This window comes from Gymnoscopelus microlampas (genome assembly GCF_963454915.1).
Source record: "Gymnoscopelus microlampas genome assembly, chromosome: 20".
Lineage (NCBI taxonomy): Eukaryota > Metazoa > Chordata > Actinopteri > Myctophiformes > Myctophidae > Gymnoscopelus > Gymnoscopelus microlampas.
The window spans coordinates 29,862,813-29,882,344 of record NC_139957.1 but is presented as its reverse complement, the minus strand read 5'-3'; the positions used below and the strand labels follow the sequence as shown (position 1 = coordinate 29,882,344).

General features: G+C 39.1%; 1 protein-coding gene and 1 long non-coding RNA gene across 3 annotated transcripts; one reads left to right on the top strand and one right to left on the bottom strand.

The window, feature by feature from the left end:
• Positions 1–1,657: 1,657 nt before the first annotated feature.
• Positions 1,658–11,819, top strand: tpp1 (tripeptidyl peptidase I). Its single transcript, XM_084044139.1, has 13 exons — positions 1,658–1,740; positions 2,208–2,282; positions 2,642–2,781; positions 3,473–3,623; positions 4,081–4,202; positions 5,496–5,680; positions 6,183–6,381; positions 6,834–7,022; positions 7,873–7,945; positions 8,411–8,531; positions 8,686–8,847; positions 9,418–9,543; positions 10,175–11,819. The coding sequence occupies exons 1-13, from the start codon at positions 1,730–1,732 to the stop codon at positions 10,313–10,315; spliced, it is 1,695 nt and encodes a 564-aa protein (XP_083900265.1). The 5' UTR covers positions 1,658–1,729; the 3' UTR covers positions 10,316–11,819.
• Positions 11,820–15,131: 3,312 nt separating this feature from the next.
• LOC311036662 lies at positions 15,132–19,155 on the bottom strand. 2 transcript variants are annotated; one of them, XR_014599874.1, is made up of 4 exons: positions 19,049–19,155; positions 18,673–18,723; positions 17,849–17,915; positions 15,132–17,162 (listed from the first exon to the last, which is right to left on the bottom strand). It is a non-coding gene; the product is annotated as an uncharacterized lncRNA (long non-coding RNA). The 2 variants fall into 2 exon arrangements; XR_014599875.1 differs by lacking the exon at positions 15,132–17,162 and adding an exon at positions 17,623–17,730.
• Positions 19,156–19,532: the final 377 nt, after the last annotated feature.

The following is a 19,532-nucleotide window of genomic DNA, read 5'->3' as shown; positions in this document are numbered from 1 at the left end:
GTGTGTGATGGATATGTTTTGTGGACCAGCTTGATATGATCTAGAAATATCGATCTAACCAGTCAAATTAATATAGTGATGTCTTTTTGGACCTGTACTTCAGTCTTTTAAACATGCTTTTTGTAACTCTACTATACTTTCTCTACCAAGGCCATGTAGCTGGCTCCATATTTGCTATCTGGTGCTGGCTCCATATGTTTCCAATCAGTAAAAACCTGTCTTGGTCAACACTTTTTGATTAAATGTCAAATGACCTGTATCTGACTATCTGTGTAAGATGACCTGTATGACCGGGATATTGTCACTAAATGACTCTGTCAGCTGTCATCCTGTCACAGATAAAACCATACACATGTCCTATGATATCGAAGGAACAACTTGTTTATGGAACCGAGAATTGTACACAAGGACACCCTAAGATGAACAACAACTTAATATTAAGACAGCCAGACGCCTGTCCATCCTACGACTCCCATCCTACGTCTGAGGGTCTTGGAGCAATTCCTTTCCATTGAATGGGGTGATTCATAGTAGATCGGGTGCAATATAGTGAGTGTGTCATGAACCATTGCAACAATGACAAAGGGGAGAACACACAAGTACACATGTTCTGATTTAAATAAAGCAATCCTTTATTTTATTTCTGATATAATGAGTTTGACATTATATCTCTGATGTCAAACTCATCTCATCAGACTGCAATTCTACATATGATACACAAACTGTAAAATGAGCCATGTTAACCTGATACTTTCTTTTCTACCAGAAAATGACACCTTCCTTGTCTGGGAGTTCAGACATTCAGAGTCGAGTAAAAGTCGAGAGGAGGAGCATTTTTACTTTGAGGATTGAATGTTTTAAAATAAATAATAATGGAATTATTATTTATAATTATTATGGAATAATAAAGTTAAATGGAATCTGAATGCTCAACTTTTCGTAAGCACAATGCACTCTCTAACCGTGTTTTATTTCACAGCAAACTTGTGTGATAGGTGTTGGATGATTTATTTACTTGGACAAGTTATTCAATTTGTATCGAGTTTGTGAGGGTTGGTGTCATGGTTAGAAATTAAATGGAATAACGAATAAACGTATACTAGATCGGCAGAGATATTCAACAGGGTCACCCACACCAGCAGCCCAGACGTCGGCTAAATTACAAAAAGAATGATTCAGAATCTGAATTTCAGATCCAGACAAAGAAATAAGGTTGAGTTGAACTTTATTTCCTATTAATTAATATTAATACGGCTGACGGAGGCAAAAAAAGGTGTGCATTAAACTGTCCTTTTGACAAAAACAACAAAAGCTGTCTCCAGCAAAAACAAAGCAGCCCCTGTCTTGCTTTGTTCTTCCTCACTCCTGCTTTCTCTGCCCCCTTTTAACAACGTTAACCCCCAAACTATTACCGCACACCTCCCTCCAATAAAATCAAGGGAACCCACTGTAATTGAATTAACTTTCAGCATTTCAATATTATTATGTGTCTTTTTTTTCTTTCTTTTTTTTTTAAACACAAGAGTGCACGCTAGACTTAGTCCTAGACCAATCACAGCCACACAAAACAGCCACAAAAAAACTAAACTAAAAAACCTCACACGAACCAGAGAGCTCTTTGCTTGTCACGTGATTCATGTCGGCCATGCTGTCATGTGACCATACCTCTATATCAGGCTTGTTTGCCTGACTTCAACAGCTTGGATAAGCGGGCAGCGCATGGAATATAATGAGAACCCTGTGAGTGTTCTTTAATGACTTAATATAGCAAATATTTAGATAGAACTTGTTCCTCTGTGGTTTTTCCTAAAATGTGTGTTTTACATGTATTTTACATCGCTGGATTTGCTGCAATTATATCCTTGGAATGTATCACTCGTCGTGGTTTGTGTTTTTGTTACGAGTTATGGCTTAAATATACAGAAGTATAGAAGTATTTGTAAAATGAACTGTTTTAACTTTGAGTCGCGCTAACATGAAGGTGACACAGCAGTATGAGCGTGCATTTGTGTGTGTGGTATAGATTTGACCTACTTAAATCACACAAAGGCTTTTTAGCTGTCATAACCTTGAAGATATAAACACTTCCTGCTTTGAAGAAAATAATGTTTACGCGTTAGTTAGGTGATTTACAGATTGTGTGGCTGTGCGTGTGCGAGTTGTTTTTATTGATTGCTTATTTGTTGTTTTATTCATGTGGCTTGCAGGCTGACCTTTACCACCGTCCTGATATGCACCAAGTTGGTTTGGAGTGGATACCTTGAGGCTGATCAAGATGTCCTGTAAGCAAACCCCTTCTAGTATTATTCAGTTTCTCATCTTGCCTCTCCTGGTGAAAACCATGCGATGTTTTTTTAATGTGTGTAATCGCAAAGGCCCAGTTTCTTGAAAAATATTTCCACAAACACAGATTTAGTTTGATTTAGTGGTCTCGAGCAAATTAGAGGGGAACTGTTAACCAAATAATTTTGCTCTCTGTCTGGAAAATGGATCCAGTAATAGCATGTGTGGACTCCTACCTATGCACTGAAACTATCCTAACATTTTGAGTCATTTTGAGGTTTGTTTTAGAGATATGGGGTAGATGGAGTCTGATATTGGAATAAAGATGTTACTTAGAAATGGCTTCCCTTTCCTTTAGGGTACCAGAGGAATGGACTCATGTGGGCCGAGTCAGCCCCTTAGAGGAGCTGGAGTTGACCTTTGCCCTGAAGCAGAAGAATGTTGACCTGCTGGAAAAAACACTCCGATTGGCATCGGACCCAGAATCCCCACTGTATGGTAGGACTCTGCCCTTTCGCCGTTGCTTTTTCTAAAGCACATCTTGGGTGAAAAAAGAGAAACAGCATTGTTGAGCAATAATCCTCAAAATTCTTCAGTCAGTACGTGTGAATATGAACCAACTAAACATTGAACACAACTGGGACTCTTGGCACTACTGATTCTGGCACTATTATTTTGATTTCCAGATCTGGGTTGTGAGGCTTTGACTTATGAAAATGTTCGTTTCCCTCTGTTTTTACAAAGTTCTCCCACAAATAGCAAGCACCTCTTTGTCTCATTGATGAGACTATAACTTTAACCCATTAAAACCGGGATTTATTTTAGAGTTGGCTATTCAAAAAAAACAGATATGCTGCGCTGCAAGCTTGTGCATCTGCTATTTTAGATTTTTTTTTTAAATCTTGAAAGTGTGAGGACTACTGATTTTAGAAGGCATTCGAAGAATCGGCCTCAGGACTTAATGTGTTAAAAGTTTGTACATGTATATGCTGATGAGGCATACTTATTCTCTTGTGTTGACCCACTTCCACACAGCACAACAGCTGTGCTATTCCACTATACCTGAACTCGTTTATCATCCTGCCCCAGTTAATTCAGAGGTGAAAAACACCTGCCCTTGTCCTTTACTTTAACTGTTGGGAGAGCACAATGACTAAATTAAATTCACTTTAAAATGTGTCCTCCACAGGCAAGCACCGGAGCTTAAATGAAGTCGCTTCCCTTGTGCGTCCATCTGACTTGACTCAGAAGATGATACATAATTGGCTACAGAGTCATGGGGTTACAAACTGCCTGACTATTCACACTCAGGACTTCCTACAGTGTACCATGAGTGCAGAGTAAGTGCATAACCTTAAACATACATGTATTTTTGCTTACACAAGAACCACAATAAAAGCAGTGACAGCTGACTGATTTTGTTAAGTACAAAATGTTTTCTGCTTAATTTCCTCAGTGTGCGAAAATGTGCAATCTGTCATGTGAGGTAGTTCCCCTTTCAGTGATTTGACTCGGAAACCGCTATCTTCTGCATTTAATTGATGTTCCTCAACTTGCCACAATACATTGGATCACTCAATAAAAACTCCTGACGCTCCCAGCCTCCCACCTGTAGGACTGTGACCGTATTTAACCTGTGATGGCTAACCTTGAAATAGAATGAGACCACAAATAGACTTGAATTATTAATTCAAGTGTTGATCTGTATCCGTATATATTATTGAATGTGTTAAACTGATCCTCTTGGGTGTACATAAATAGTTGATTTGTTATGTGGTTCTGTTTGTCCCGTTTCAGGGTCGCAGAGACGCTGCTTCCAGGCAGTAAGTTCCACCGCTACGTCAGGGATGGTCAGTCTGTGGTGAGGTCATCGTCTCCATACTCCGTACCTGATGCTGTTCATCAGCATCTTGACTTTGGTAAGCACTTGTCTTGCATTTTCATGAATGAAACATAATTTTAACGAAGAGGTACAGTGTTGTAAAGCAGTGATTGTCAACCTGTGGGGCCTGTGGATATTACAAGTGGGCCCCCAAATAACTGGCAAAAAAAATAGATTTGAATGATAATACAGTGTAACAAAATAATGTAAAAAAGTTCATGACTTTTACTTTTTTCTGTCTTTAAAACCTTGAAGAAATTTTCATTGTGATGACGATAAATCGGAGCTTAAAGTATACCACGTTAGTTCCATTGGTCCTGAAAATGCTGCCGCGTTAAGTGGTCAGATGGGTGGGCCACGAATGATTTTGAGATTTTCAAGTGGGCCCTGCTCCAGAAAAGGTTGAGAACCACTGTTGTTAATAAAATATAATAACTGGCATATATATATATATGTACAGTTGTTAGAGTTGGTCTCCCTACTCTTTCGTTGAGAAATTTCAACCCCAGTGTCAGGTGTGACATTTGAATCAGACAGCTGTCCAGACATTGGGAGAGGTAGCAACTCGGCGGTAGCGAAAGGTTCCCGGTTTGATCCACGGCTCCCCTTTAGTGTTGCAGTGTCCTTGAGCAAGACGCTGAACCCCTAAATGCTCCCTATGAGCAGGTTAGTTAGTGTATTGCCTGGTTTCCTCCGCCGTCGATGTGTTGGGGTGTGTGTGAATGTAATGTATATTGTAAAGCGCTTTGGGTAAAGGTGCTATACAAATCCATTTTACACCAATTGCTTCTCTCATTGGGATTAGCCTGGGACCTTTTTCGGGTGTGTGATCCGGTCGGGAGCGGAAGCAAGCGACCCTATATGCCTCACCCCCAAATAACTCCGGCCGCGATTACTGGCATTGTCATTTTAGGGCCTACCTAATAAAATCCTTGATGCGGCGTAGTTTAGCTTATTTTTATTTTTATTATACAAAATAAATGTGAGTGTACTTTCCGGAGACTATTTAGCGTCTGTCTACCTTTTGTAATCGATTCAGCATTTAAATATGGATTGGGGAAACAAACAAGGGGAACCAAAACAAAGCAGCTCCGGAAGCTATAAAAAAAAAGAAATTAGTTGTGGCCTAGACCGGATCACACGGTTACACACCATTGTGAAACGGATCACACCATTTAATAACGAATACCAGGCTTTCTTCCGAGGTGGAAAGACTGGTGATGCGAGGTTCCATCGGGATAGGGAGACGGCGAACATACAACTTACAGATTGTAGCTTCAAACATGATTTAATAATCAGATTTCTGTACATTTTTCAAAACTTCATACAGTTGGAGGGGTTCATCGCTTCCCACCCAAAGGACAGGACCTCAGCACAGCCTTATCCAATAGGAGGCACAAGCACTCTAAGCCAGGGCTGCACCTTGGTGTGACTCCTGCCATTTTGAGAGCCCGCTACAACTTGACTGCAGCTGATGTGGGATCAGGACACAACAACAGCCAGGCTGTAGCTCAGGTACTGCATGTCTGCATTTCCCCTGCACTTTAACCCATTAAGACCGGGAACGCATCTCTGTCACTTTGGATTTCTTAGCTGCTTTTTCCACCCCGGTAGATTTTGAAAAATGTTAATACTACTTGTTAAACTGAGCAAAACAAAAGGCAAGCAGATATGAGATATGAGATTACACTACATCAGTGCAGTGTAATGAGTCATGGTCATTTGAGTTGGTGTTAATGAGTCATGGGCATTTGAGTCAGTGTTTTTCCTGGTACTACATTTGGCTAGAATTCTCTATCAATGCGTTAAAATGGAATTACACATCCTTGAGAAAGACTGATGATTTTCAAACGGTACTGAAATCTGTGTAATACAGACACTTCCTCAAAAATGAAACAAAATGCTTTAGAAAATGGTTGATCACCGTCAAGTATGCTGTGAGTGGTAGTCATTGGGCTAAACATGCCAGACCACTGGTATAGTTATTTAATGTTAATGAATTGATGTTAATTTCCAGTTCCTGGAGCAGTACTACCACCCTGCAGACCTGGCTGAGTTCATGAGCATGTTTGGCAGGAGCTTCCAGCACCTGTCCAAAGTGGATCGGGTTGTGGGCACCCAGGGAGCAGGCAAGGCTGGTCTGGAGGCTAGCCTGGATGTAGAATACATCATGAGTACAGGGGCAAACATCTCCACATGGGTTTTCACAAACCCTGGTAAGTAGGTTTGTGTTTATTACAGTAGATTATCAACTCAGCATAATGGCAATACAGACTAAATATTCAGTTATAAGTTGTGGTGTGCAGTCTTTTTCCATGGATACATGCCTTTGAAGTGCTAGCACTCATGTGCTGAACTATGCATTATTCAGTAGGGTTGAGCACATTGTTTCCTATACAGTAGCTCACCGTTTATGTTGGAGAAATTCACATCCCATAAGTACAGGTTTTGGTCATGCCTCACTTTCAATACGGTGTCCTTATTTTTGCCATGTTCTTATTAGCAAAAATGTTCCAAAATGGCTCAAATAGCAGACCTACAAGCTCACAATGTGTTGTGAGTTTATAGATTGGCTATTTGTGTAGATCTTCTAAAGTATAAAATGGGGCTTAGTGGTTAAACTTCTGCAGTGTATATTAGTTTTTTGTCTTGTTCCCTTATCCTCTAGGTCGTCATGAGTCCCAGGAGCCTTTCCTCCAGTGGATGATTCTGCTCAGCAACATGTCTGACTTGCCCTGGGTACACACCATCAGCTATGGCGATGATGAAGACAGCCTGTCTGCGGCGTACATGACACGCATTAACACTGAGTTCATGAAGGCTGGAGTCAGGGGCGTCTCCTTGCTCTTCGCTTCAGGTTAGTCTTTGGGAAAACGGTACACAGCCCACATTTTCCATCAAGTACTCGTCCACCGTCCTCCATCTGGAGGATTTTTACCACCTCGCCTGGCTCTACTTTTTTTTTTTTTTTAAAGTTCTACTTTGTTTTTGTGGGGGAAATCGTAATTTCTTAGGAAACGTTAAAATAAGGGTATTTTCTTGCGAGCTATAAACATGTTTGGGAAGCACTGTTGTAAGGAAACCGATTGTCTCCTTGGTAACAAAGACAAGTATCCACGGAGCCACTATGTTCTTCATGTCAGCTTATTATCTGAACTGTAGCATGAACACAACACTACGTTTATCAGTCTATAAAGCAATGATCAAATAAACTGCCTTACATAAAGCTGAAGAATGTTTTAACTCGACAGAATAAATGTGTGTGTATATACATTAAAGCATTGAGAAATTACAGGGGTCTCCCCATCTCTCAAGCCCTTGGCTTTAGTAAACGGGGGGGGGGGGGGGGGGGGGGAATTAGGTCAGGATACCAATTGCATCCAGTCAGGTGAGGGAATTCATACAGGATACAGGTTAAATGAGTGGAAGTGATTAAACAAAAACATGAACAGACACAATTTGGCTAAAACCCTATATAATAAAATTGAATCTGATAAATGGGTTCTCTCTCCAGATTGAATGAAATTGTGTCCCACCAAAAGATATTGTTTCTGTTTACTAAAGAGGTGGAGAGGGATTTAACCTCTGTTACTAAACAAACATTCTATAGCAATGACTACTATAGAGCTATAAGCTAAATTGTATATGGTGAAACCAGTGTTCTGGAAGCTTTTGCCTAATGTTTTATTTACTTTAATCTCATGTAGGTGACAGCGGCGCTGGCTGCAGACATTTGACCAAAGGAGAGAACTCCTTCAGGCCAAGCTTCCCTGCCTCTAGGTAAAGCATCAAGACTGGAAGTTAAAAAGGGGCAAAAACAGCCTACAATTGAAAAGTGTTCATCGTTGCTGTCGGACAGGAACCTCGTATCTCCATATTTCAACTTTTTATGTTGAAACATGGAGATACAGCCATATGGAGATGAGCAGAACTAGCCGATCCACAAGATCTCAATGTGTGAAGCATTGTGAGCTTGTAGATCTAATTTTACTATTAAAAAAGAAAAGGTTTAAAAAAAGGTTTAACCTAGCCCTGTTTAAATTGAAAGTGGTTAAGTCTGCCTATGGGTTAAATAAATATTGAACCAATGAAAAGTATCACAAGAGCTTGTGATTAAATAACTAAACTGGATTCAACTGTGTTGGACATACAAGGTTTCCATCCGACAGCGACGTCATGTAAAAGTGATTGGGTCAGGATGTCATTCTCTAATAATAACCTGATTATCTCTCCATGTCCTCCCAGTCCATATGTGACCACGGTTGGAGGAACTTCTTTCAAGAACCCATTTAAACTGACTTACGAAGTGACAGATTACATTAGTGGAGGAGGTTTCAGCAACATCTTCAAGATGCCAGACTACCAGGTACGGTTCTGTCTGTCTGACGGCGTGCAGGGCCGTCCCATGAGCATTGCACCCCTGCTCCCAGCACACACTCGCAATTTTTGTCATGGCCAAAATATGCACGCCAGGATGAAAGTGGTTAAGTGTGTTTGTATGTGTCCATGTTCTCCCATAGGCCAGTGCAGTGAACAGTTACCTGAAGGCCACAGCAGCCGGCCTACCACCACAGACCTACTTCAACACAAGTGGAAGGGCCTATCCAGATCTGGCTGCTCTGTCTGATAACTACTGGGTGGTCAGTAACAGAGTACCCGTCCCCTGGGTCTCTGGGACCTCAGTAAGTAGCATACTTTTATGTATTTTGGGTGACATATCGTCTGTCATATTTTGGATGTTATATTATTTCATTAAGACCTGAGGTTCCGATTCTACAAAATGTCTTCTAAAATCCCAACAGTTTTTTGAAAAAGAATTGCTATATCAGTGATTCTCAAACTTTTTAATGTCAAGGACCCCAAAATGTATAGTATTTGGCTGCGGACCCCCATCTCAAAATATGTTGTTCCAGGGACCCCCAGAAGCAAAGATTTGAGTAAAAGATTTTCGCTTTAAAACAATATATATTCAAAGATTTGCACATTCAAAATATCAGATATACAAGCTCATAGCGCGGCACAGAGTGCCGTGCTACGAGCTTGTATATCTGATATTTTTTTTAAATCGTGAAATCGTATGCAAGCTCGTAGCGCGGCACTCGGTCCCGCGCTACATAGTGTAAAATAATGCTTTTTAGCTCAAATAAAAAAATTACACGGATGGTCTTAATGGGTTAAAGCATGGCTTTACCATAAGAATTGGAATTGTTGTAATATTTTCAAATCACTCTGTCTACTACCGCTCCTTCCAGGCATCAACCCCTGTGGTTGGAGGAATGTTGTCTCTGATTAACGATCAACGCCTTCTGAAAGGCCTACCTGTGCTGGGCTTCCTCAACCCTCGCCTCTACCAGTTGAAGGGACAAGCCCTCTTTGATGTAATTATTATACTTTCTGCTACTTTCTACTTGCCTACTGTAGCCCAATGGGAATGGCTTTACCACTGTTGGGGTTTAAGAGATGATTCCTAGTGTAACTCAATGAAAAGGGCTTTAACACACAGTTTGGGGTTACAATATGATTCCTATTGGAGGCACACCTACTGAATACTGTATCATATTTTTTTACTATACTGTTACATTTAAAAGAAAACACCCTTGCCGTCGATTCGCATCATTGTGCATACGAAATGTACACCCATTGACGAGAAACAACCTGCCCAAATGACACATTTGATGTCACGGGCATACACAACACATCATTTTGTGTTGGAGGTCATATTTCGACCTTTTTTTTGTGTGTGTGTGTGTGTGTGTGTACACGCATAAGAAGTCTTAAGATCCTTACATACCGGCGAATATACGCAAAATTCTGACTCGTTCTGAATAATTAAAAGACGCTTTTTCGCTCTATGTACGGAGCCATTGACTTTATAAGGTTTTTAAAAAAAACTCATTATTCGCACGAAAAAATCGCCCCGGTGTGTAAGGACCTTTACTTATGCGATTTCATAATTTAGTGTTTTATTTAAATTATACTGAACTGTGAATTATGTTTCCTCATTCACAGGTGACTGAGGGCTGTCACCTGAGCTGTCTGGATGAAAAGGTTCAGGGGAAGGGTTTCTGTGCTGCACCATCATGGGACCCTGTTACAGGCTGGGGAACTCCAAACTACCCTGCTCTGCTGGCTGCCCTGCTTGATAAGTGAAACCTTGCTAAAGGAACGGCAGAGAGGTCTTGAATCCTGAACCAAGCTCCTATCCTGGTCTGTTCACATAGAAGTTAAGGTCTCCTTGGATATCTGTGATTTCATCATAGTTTCAGTCACTAGTCTTCTGTGATGACTGAGTAGATACTTTTTATCAAGTAACTGAGCTGGGCTTCAGAATACTACTGCTTCTATCAATAATATACTGTACTACAGTTGCCTGCTACTACTGTTACTTGCACCCCAACTCTCTTTTTAATTTTGAAGCCAAAAGGTTTAACGTTGCCAAGCTGAATAGCTTGTGAAAGTGCTCTTGAATCCCAAACCTATCTTCATCTGATGTCATAATTTTGTTATAGTTAGTTATGGAAACACTGGAAACACAGAAAAGAAAGATTGTTCTAAAACTTAAGATGATCTTCAGTCTTGGGTTTCTTCTTGATTTTAAATGCAGAGGAAACTCAGGAACTTGGTATAACTTGGTATATCATTGAACTCGTCTCCATGCCTCATTTTGCTCTTAAACTTTGGTTGCTTGTATTTCATTGTCACATGGCGTCCTCCTTTGGCTCAAGGCTCAATTATTTGACACCATTATGGCATTATCACTTTGTCACTTAGCGTGCTCCCTGGAAATGCTTAGGCTGGAATTGCAACAAGGTCTCCGTACATCATAATTGAATCAATAATACGCCCCCCCCCTCCACTGAGAATAGCTTTTTGGTAACATCAACCGCACAGGAAGGGAAAAGAGGTCTGATGCAGTCCTTTTTAAGCAAAGCCTTTAATTTTTCCTACCGTGTTTAAGAATACAAATGATTGTCCAACTATGATGCCGATATATATTTGGGCATTTGAGTGAAACATACAGCTGTAAATCCACACAGATTAGCCTAAATGGCTTTTACAATACAGAGTGGCACCAAACATGCCAGGTTTATGTAATTATGTGAATAATCTGTTTCAAATGCGATTTCATATTTTTCATATTTTAGCATGCAGTTCTTCTCAGGTTGGGTTTGTAGATTGTTAAAGGTGGTCAAAACTACTTTTCTTGTGGCGATTACTCCCAAATTATTTGCTGTACTAAACCAGCCTAAGGAACCAGAAATATCTTAGGTAGCATTATTCCTCTAGTTATCAATTCATGTGACAATGTTTGCATGTGTGTGCTCAGAGATTTCAATTATAAAAATGCTATGCTCTGACTTTGACATTTGAGCATTATGTAATGTGGTGGAACATCTTGATTAAAATATTTTAGGAGGATCAATTTTATTTTAAATTGGTTTGTACTTTTAAGACCACGTTGATCAGGTACTGTTGTGGTAGTTAGCCTACCAAATGTACTTATAAGTAAACTTTATGCAATCGTAAATCAGTCCACCAGCATTGTTGCACTTCTTGTTACTTTTTAATACTGTAAATAATGTACCTTGGCAAGTATATGTACCGTATGTTGTGTTGATTGTCAACATTTAATAAAGATGAAATGTATTTTGAATTGTCAACTTGTACTTTCTCTTCAAATTACTGAGTCAAATGGATGTAATTTTGGAGTTCAATTTCTATTTGGTTTGTTCACATAGTTGTTGACAAATCTCAATTTGACTGGAACAGTTGTGCTTTGTATTATATCATCTCATTATCACTAGAAGTTTTGTGGTTGCTCTTCTTGCCAGAGACAGTATTGAAAGACCTGAGTTGACTGAGAACTTCACTGTGACGTTGGACCTTCAAATTACTAAATACATTCTTTATAAAGTATCTTAAGCATGTCTTGCATGTTTTGATATCTTTAAAACGGTAAATATTAAAGCTAATGTCTGCATAAGCTGTTTTGTTCACTGGATATAGAAGTTATACTGCCTCCCTGAGGCGAAGCGCAGGCTTTGCACTTGTTTCCTGAGAGGTAAAGGTGGGGGGTTATGTCCGTCCAGCTAAGGTTTTACAGAAATACATTCAAAATGATCAGGGTTGAGCTGTAGGGGGTACGGGGGGGGTACGGCGTACCCTTAGTTCTGACACTGTGGGAGCTAGAGCGTCGCAGTTCCCGCCCACTTCCTGGTGCAGGAAGTAAATACTCAATGCATTTTTCCCATTGACTTTTACAAAGATATTTATATAAATTAATTTAAGCCTAGAATCAAGCTATCCAGGATCCTGGTGAATCATGACCATAAAACGTTTGATTCTGTGAAAAAAACTTTTTGAAAACGGCAAAACAAAGGGTATTTATTAAATATAGTATATCATATCATTAAATATAAAATTTAAAAAAATCACAGTGATGGGTCATTCCACCAAATTAATTAAAGCCATTTGGCTCATGCACTTTACAAGTGGGCTTATTGTCAGCAACAGCCAAGAACACAGGAGTCTATCCCTATTACAGAACTAGACCCCAGGGAGACAGACACATGCTGATTTGCCATTTCCAGGATTTGATTTCCAGGATTTGAGTCTTGAGTCCCAAGTCTCAAGACCCAAAAGAGTCTTGAGTCGAACCAATTAGATCCAGGGAGACATCAAATTTCTCTTTTGGCCCTTGAGTCCCAAGACTCAAGGCCCAAAAGAGAAATTTAATGTCTCCGCGGGAGTAATTGGTTCGACTCAAGACTCTATTGGGTCTTGAGTCGAACCAATTACTTAATATTTTGGACACAGCTGGTTTCTGCCCGACAGCACAGATATACAGTACTACTGTCAGGACTTGACTGTGACAAACATATTTCCCTGTGTGATTATGAATATGTAGGGGAAGAAAACTGATTATTTGTATTGATAATTTATCATTTGTATATAAACGCAATGAGATTATTCTAATGATGCTTAATCTCTAAATATATTATTTTGTGACAGTGTGAATACCAGACTGGTACATTTTTGTATTTAACTGAATAAATTGTTCAGTTTGATTACAAATCATATTTATAGCCTTATACAGTTTCCATACTGTTAGCTGATACATAAAGATGTTCCCTTAATTGTGTCTTGTGTCTCTTTGTGATTACAGTTGGTTGATGACCAATTATTGTATTTAGTCATGTTTAATTATTGGGTTATTACTCCATCAATTGTTCTGTTTTTGTTGCTTAATCATTTTAAATAACGGTCACCTTATTTTAACTGAAGCGTTTGTTGTTCCCTTCAGATTGTTGTGTTGACATCCGTCACATCTTAAATAAACAGCTTTTAAAAAGAAGTTTCGTGTATGTGTGTTTGGGGTATGTTTGATTGAGTGTTTAACCCTCTTTTTGGACAGACTGACTAAAAAGACTAAAAACTGCTGTTTGGACGCCATCTAGTGTCCATCAGCAGACACTACATCTGTCTGAGGATATGGGTGTAAAATGTATTTCAGATCTCCCGGTGGAAAAGTGACGCATGTGCTTACTCTCTATTGATTTTATCCCACTGTTAGGGTTGTTTTATATATATTTGTTTAAGACTTACAGTAGGCTGCCATGTCCCACTGGAATACAGTGACTGATATGAATTAATAATATACTGGGACCATACGTAAAATGAAGAATACCTTGTGATGTCAGTGACATTTTATTACAAATGAAAATAAAAATAAGAAACAGTGCAGTAACAATACGTTTTCATATAGCAGCAATTTTGCATGTACAATATAAATATAAATATATTGTCTGTCGGGCGGAAACCTCATTATGGCCAAAACTGTGGGGGTGTTTTTTTGGGGACGAGCGTTCCGCAAAAAAAGATAAGCAAACTCAGAAACAGGCTAATGACTAGCCTCAGTTAACAGGCTGAACCCGCTGAGGCTGCGTAATGCTATCTACAAAGATGGTTAATAAATCAAGATACGCAACTCCAGTTTACCTCCCGTTTCTGCGTGACGTAGGAGACCGTGCGTATCTTGATAAATTAACCATCTTTGTAGATAGCATTACGCAGCCTCAGCGGGTTCAGCCTGTTAACTGAGGCTAGTCATTAGCCTGTTTCTGAGTTTGCTTATCTTTTTTTGCGGAACGCTCGTCCCAAAAACACACCCCTTACCGCTGCGGGTAACGGCGAACAGGCCTTATGTAATCAAATTTATTTACATCAGTGTGTTCATGTAGTTTATCAATGTTTAATGAGCTAATGTCATAAAAATCCACCGTAGACTTGGCATATTTTTATTGATGTAGCCTAGTATAGTGTGACATTTGCTCAATTTGTGATTTTGGGGGTCCTCTGCCAAATACATATTAATTTGGGGACTTGACATGAAAATGTTTAAGAATCATCATATTGGCTGAAAGCTGAATGGGTAAAGGTTGGAATCCCAGCCCTGACAATGTGTCGAGATGTCCTTGAGCAAGACACTCAACCAAGATGAAATCGGTTTAAGTATATTCCATCATTGTTATCATCATCATCATCCTTATCTATGGGGCAGGCACATTATTAATTATGAATTCCACTTAAAAGACCCCTTAATTAGGAAATCGCCTCTCTCTCTCTGTGTCTATGTCAGGAATTGTAAACCTGGTGCCAAAAAAGTACTCAGAAAACATAATCCAGGCTTTATCTGGCAGAGATAAATACATTTTTTTTTTTTTGGCTCTCAAGGAACAATAGAAACTAAAACTACAAAATATTCATGAACACAAGTGTAAGAAAATCAACCATTGTACAAAGGTAGAAAATAATCTGGTTAGGAAAAAGCCCAAAATATAAATTTTGGAAATACAAAACACAACACACTCTTACATGCAATGATCAACAATAAATCAAAAAGCAAATTATAGGAAAATAAACATTAAATCCTAGATTAAATTAATCTAATATTAGTTCAGGTTCCGATGACATGCTTGATTTATTAGCTTTTGCTGTATTCATGTATAACAATTTATGTTAAATCATCTTGTAATTCAGGTTATGATTTTGTCAAAATGTAATTTATACGGAGTGAACATTTCGAATCATAGTAAGTCTAAATGGCGTGGCCCAGTTCAACTGGGACAACAAAGGAGTGATGTTCAGCCAATTATACCTGTAGTGTTAAAAAGAATAGTGTTGTACAATAACTAACACTGAGTAAACTCACATTTAATTAACAAAAAAAAAAACATTTACAACTACGTTACCAATAATTTAAAGAACAAAATCATTCTGAGGCCTGTCAGCATCGCATCATTTCCAGCACAGCATAGCAGCGATTATCTATTCTTTCATCGTTGGTTTGAAAAATCAACTGTTAAATCCAAACTGTTCAACAAAACACTGTTAAAAAGCTAAGGCTTAAATCATACTTTGTTGCCTGACCCTTAAGACAAGCACTGTATGACAGAAATGATGCATTATCAATTTAAAACGGTTGATGCGTGCAGAAGGCTAGTATGAAGAACTGACTTCAGTTCTACCACTGCAACGTGCAGCAGTATACACAGGTGAATATAACATCTGCTACGGATGTAGAATAATAATCCTGAGATAAAAACAAATGAACCCATACAGATGATTCTACTTCACTGCAAGGATCCACAAATAAATGATGACAGAGTAATTCATTATTGTAACAACTGCAATACAGACAAACATAAATATAAAATTGTGTAAGAGTCTACAGTGGGATATTGTTTGTTCAATACGCCCTCCAAATAAAGAAAGCACATCCTGAGGTTAAAAGCAATTTCACGCCTGATTTATATCGTACAATGGCGTCACATGGTTAAAATAGCCAATCTACAAGCTCACAACGCTTCACAGATCTGTGACGCATTGTGAGCTTGTACACCTTTCCCTTGCATGGTGGCTCCATCTCCGGCTTGAAATTCTGATGACCTTTTCATTTGGCCGTACAGTAAACCGTTCTTTGAAAGAGATGCAAGTAAACATCTTTCACATGAGTGACTGGTGCAGCGCTAGGTTTCTAGACACAGAATTACAATTATTCAGACAAGCAATTACTGAAGCGGATTGGATGTTTTCCTTACATGAACAATGTTTAGAAAATGGGCACATTATTATTATGGTCCCCATCTCCAGTGCTCAGCCCCCAATTCTTTTTCATCCTAAACGCTGGACATGGCAACTCTTAGTTCTGGAACTGAAAAACTTTCTCTAGTGGCTTGTTTTAGGAACTCAAGTGTAAAGTGTAGTAAAAAATATAATTTGGTCATTAGAAATCCATTTTCAAAAATATATTTTAGCTACTGACAATATATATTCTCCCACAATATATTTTTCTTCAACTCAACTTCAGCTAAAATGTCACATCACAGGTTTGCAAGTGTAAAAAAAGTAGGTGAAATTCTTTGTTGTGCAAGCTTCCATCTGTAGGATGTTTATATTTGGCTGTTTATTTTGAAACATTCAATATATATCGTCTCTGTCGGGTGGAAACCTCATATGTCCAAAACTGTTACTTTCCAAAAATAGCACAAAAAAAAAGCTCGAAACGCGACGCAAACTTTTGATACTTTTGTGTGACGCTGTAGTATGATCAAGTAGGGCATTGATTTATGAAAAAGCACAAAAAGTTAGAATATAGAGAGGTTTCTGACCAACAGCGTCAGAAACTTGTATATCGTTTGAGATGGTAACATGGGACTAGTAGATGCAGGACTGGGACAGTAGCTCCTGGTAGTGCAGTCCACTAGCTAGAGAGCGAGCCATGCGTCGTGAGGTATGCTTCATGTCTCTAGCTGCTCGGATGGCCCGGTCGAGGGAGGTGCTCAGGGACCGCCGCTGGTTGGTGGTCAGGGAACTCGTATGACCCCTCGCCTCCTTGCGGCCCCTGACACCCGAGGGTGCTCCTCCACTGCTGTTTGAGGGCACATGCAGGGCCTCTGGGTAAGAGTCCATCTTGATCACAGGACTGGGGTAAAACCTGAGTGGAAAAGGGGTTCGATGTCATGACCGGATATTAACCAAATGAACCCTAGCGTCCCTATTCTGGGCCTGTCATAATGGGCTCACTGCCCTTTTCTGTGAAAAAGGTGCAAACATTTGGCGTAAATAGGCTCACATTCTGCGAAAACTGGGTGAACGTTCTGTGAAAATACCTGATATACAAGCTTGCAGATTTTTGGTTTAAGAGCTTCTTTCGTCTTCTACAGACAGTTATTCTTGGAATATTTTATTCTGTATCTGCAAGTTTATTATTCAGACAGAACAGCTGAAAAGGTGAGCTATATTATATTCGAGGAGTAGACTTTCTACATGCCATTATCAGGGGGTGAATGTACTATATATTTGTGTGAAATTAACTGACCCAATCCTACTTAATAATTGAAAATAGCAGATCTACAAGCTCACAACAGGTCGCATTGCGACGCGTTGTGAGCGTGTAGATCTGCTATTTTCAGCGCAGCAGTGCTTCTGCGAGAGAATTTTCGGGAGCCCCGACCATCTTTTCACTGACAGTCTTTTACGGCTGACCGGAGTTTTGTCAAGATCTACCACAGAAAAATAAATAAAGGAATTAGAAAACTCTTAAGGTTTTGTTTGGACATTAACACCGATACTTGCTGTAATTTTTTGGCTTAAATCAATTAACATAGCATTTAAATGTACCTGGTGTTGAGGTGTGTAGAGGGGCTGTCAAAACTGTCTTAGCTATGGGCACTGGGCAGTGATTCACCTGGGGAAGATAATTAGGCCAGATGTATATTATTGTAATTAACGAATATGACAATACTCCCAAAATAAAAAGGACAAAATAACAAACAAATCTAACAGCACAGCTCCCACCAGCATGGAGTTATCTATAGCTTTAAGCCAGTCATCAGTCAGCTGTATCAAAGCAGTAAAAGTAGAGTGACCAGCTCTATAGGCATGTTGAGAATATGTTGCAAGCTTGTTTAAAACAAAATAAGCTTGAATTTGTGAATGCACCAACTTTTCCATGATTTTTCTCAAAACAGGTAAAATACTTATAGGAATAACCTTAGCCTCCTTCCACAGCTTTTGACATAGACCCACATCCTAACATCTATTAATAATATGACAGATAGGAGATGCTATATTCTCAGCACTTTACCATCCAGATTATCTAGACCTTAGGCCTACTATCATAAGGAAAAGAGCAGAGTAACTGCTCCACAAATAATTGCAAGGAGTTGCAGTCATTGTCGTGGAATAGCCAGATAGATAGATAGATAGATACATAGATACAATGTGACAAAAGTCAGCAGTTTGCCACTTCTAGACAACACCTAGAAGAGAGCTGTAAATAAATGTAAATAGGCTACTGATTGATTTAAACAATATATTCAACACATGGCCCAACTCAAGGAAAGGTGAATAATGATGTCTTACTAGTGGTGAGGAATAGCTAGATATATTGTTTTTAAGGCAAGTTACAGTTAAAACTCACGAAACAATCAATGAATAATTACCTGTGGTGTTTGATCTGATAGCACCATTATTATTGTTCTTTGTGGGTTTTGCTGGTACAGGTCGTTCAAAAAAAAAAGAAAAAAAGAATACATTAATCAAACATTTCACAAGGTTATGTAAAGTTTTAACTCCAGATTAAACATTACACATATAAAAGATCATTTTATTGTTAAAGTATTTAAAAAAAAATATTTAAACTCAAGTGATTGTACTTCGTTACGGTCCACCAGTAAAAAACATTGAACACCAGTACTTTGTGTTTGGGCAGAAGCTAGCTGGTAGCTAGTTGGCTAATGCTAACTAGTACATGACCAACTAACTTTATGTCAACACAAATAAACATCTCCTTCAAATAATGTATCCTTTATCACTCACCTATGCAGTGTACTGAGTTCAGAATGAATGTTTTTTGCAATTCTGTTCTTTATAGTCTCTTCTGTTCAGTTGTCCAGGGGTTGCCACGTCTTGTGAGACCGCTAAGCAAAACCAATGTTGCCAAGTCTCGTGAAAGAAACAAGCAAAACGACCTCCAAACCCAATCTTCTTCTTCTTCTTCTTTCGTGTTTTTTGGCAGTTGGCAACCATTTAAGGAGCATTACCGCCACCAGCTGGACTGGATTGTGAACTGGACATGTACAGTAAACCAAAAAAATAAAAACAAAACTCTATATTCTATTGACTAACTGGGTTTCTCTTGTGTATCTAATGATGTTATCGTATACTTTCCCTGCTGCTTTCCCTAAGAGACCTGACAGTGTTAAATCATGATGTTTCCCCTTTTCCAACTCCTGATATAATTGATTCCTCTCACTGTTGTACTTCCCACATTGGAGAAGTACATGTTCTACTGTTTCTTGTT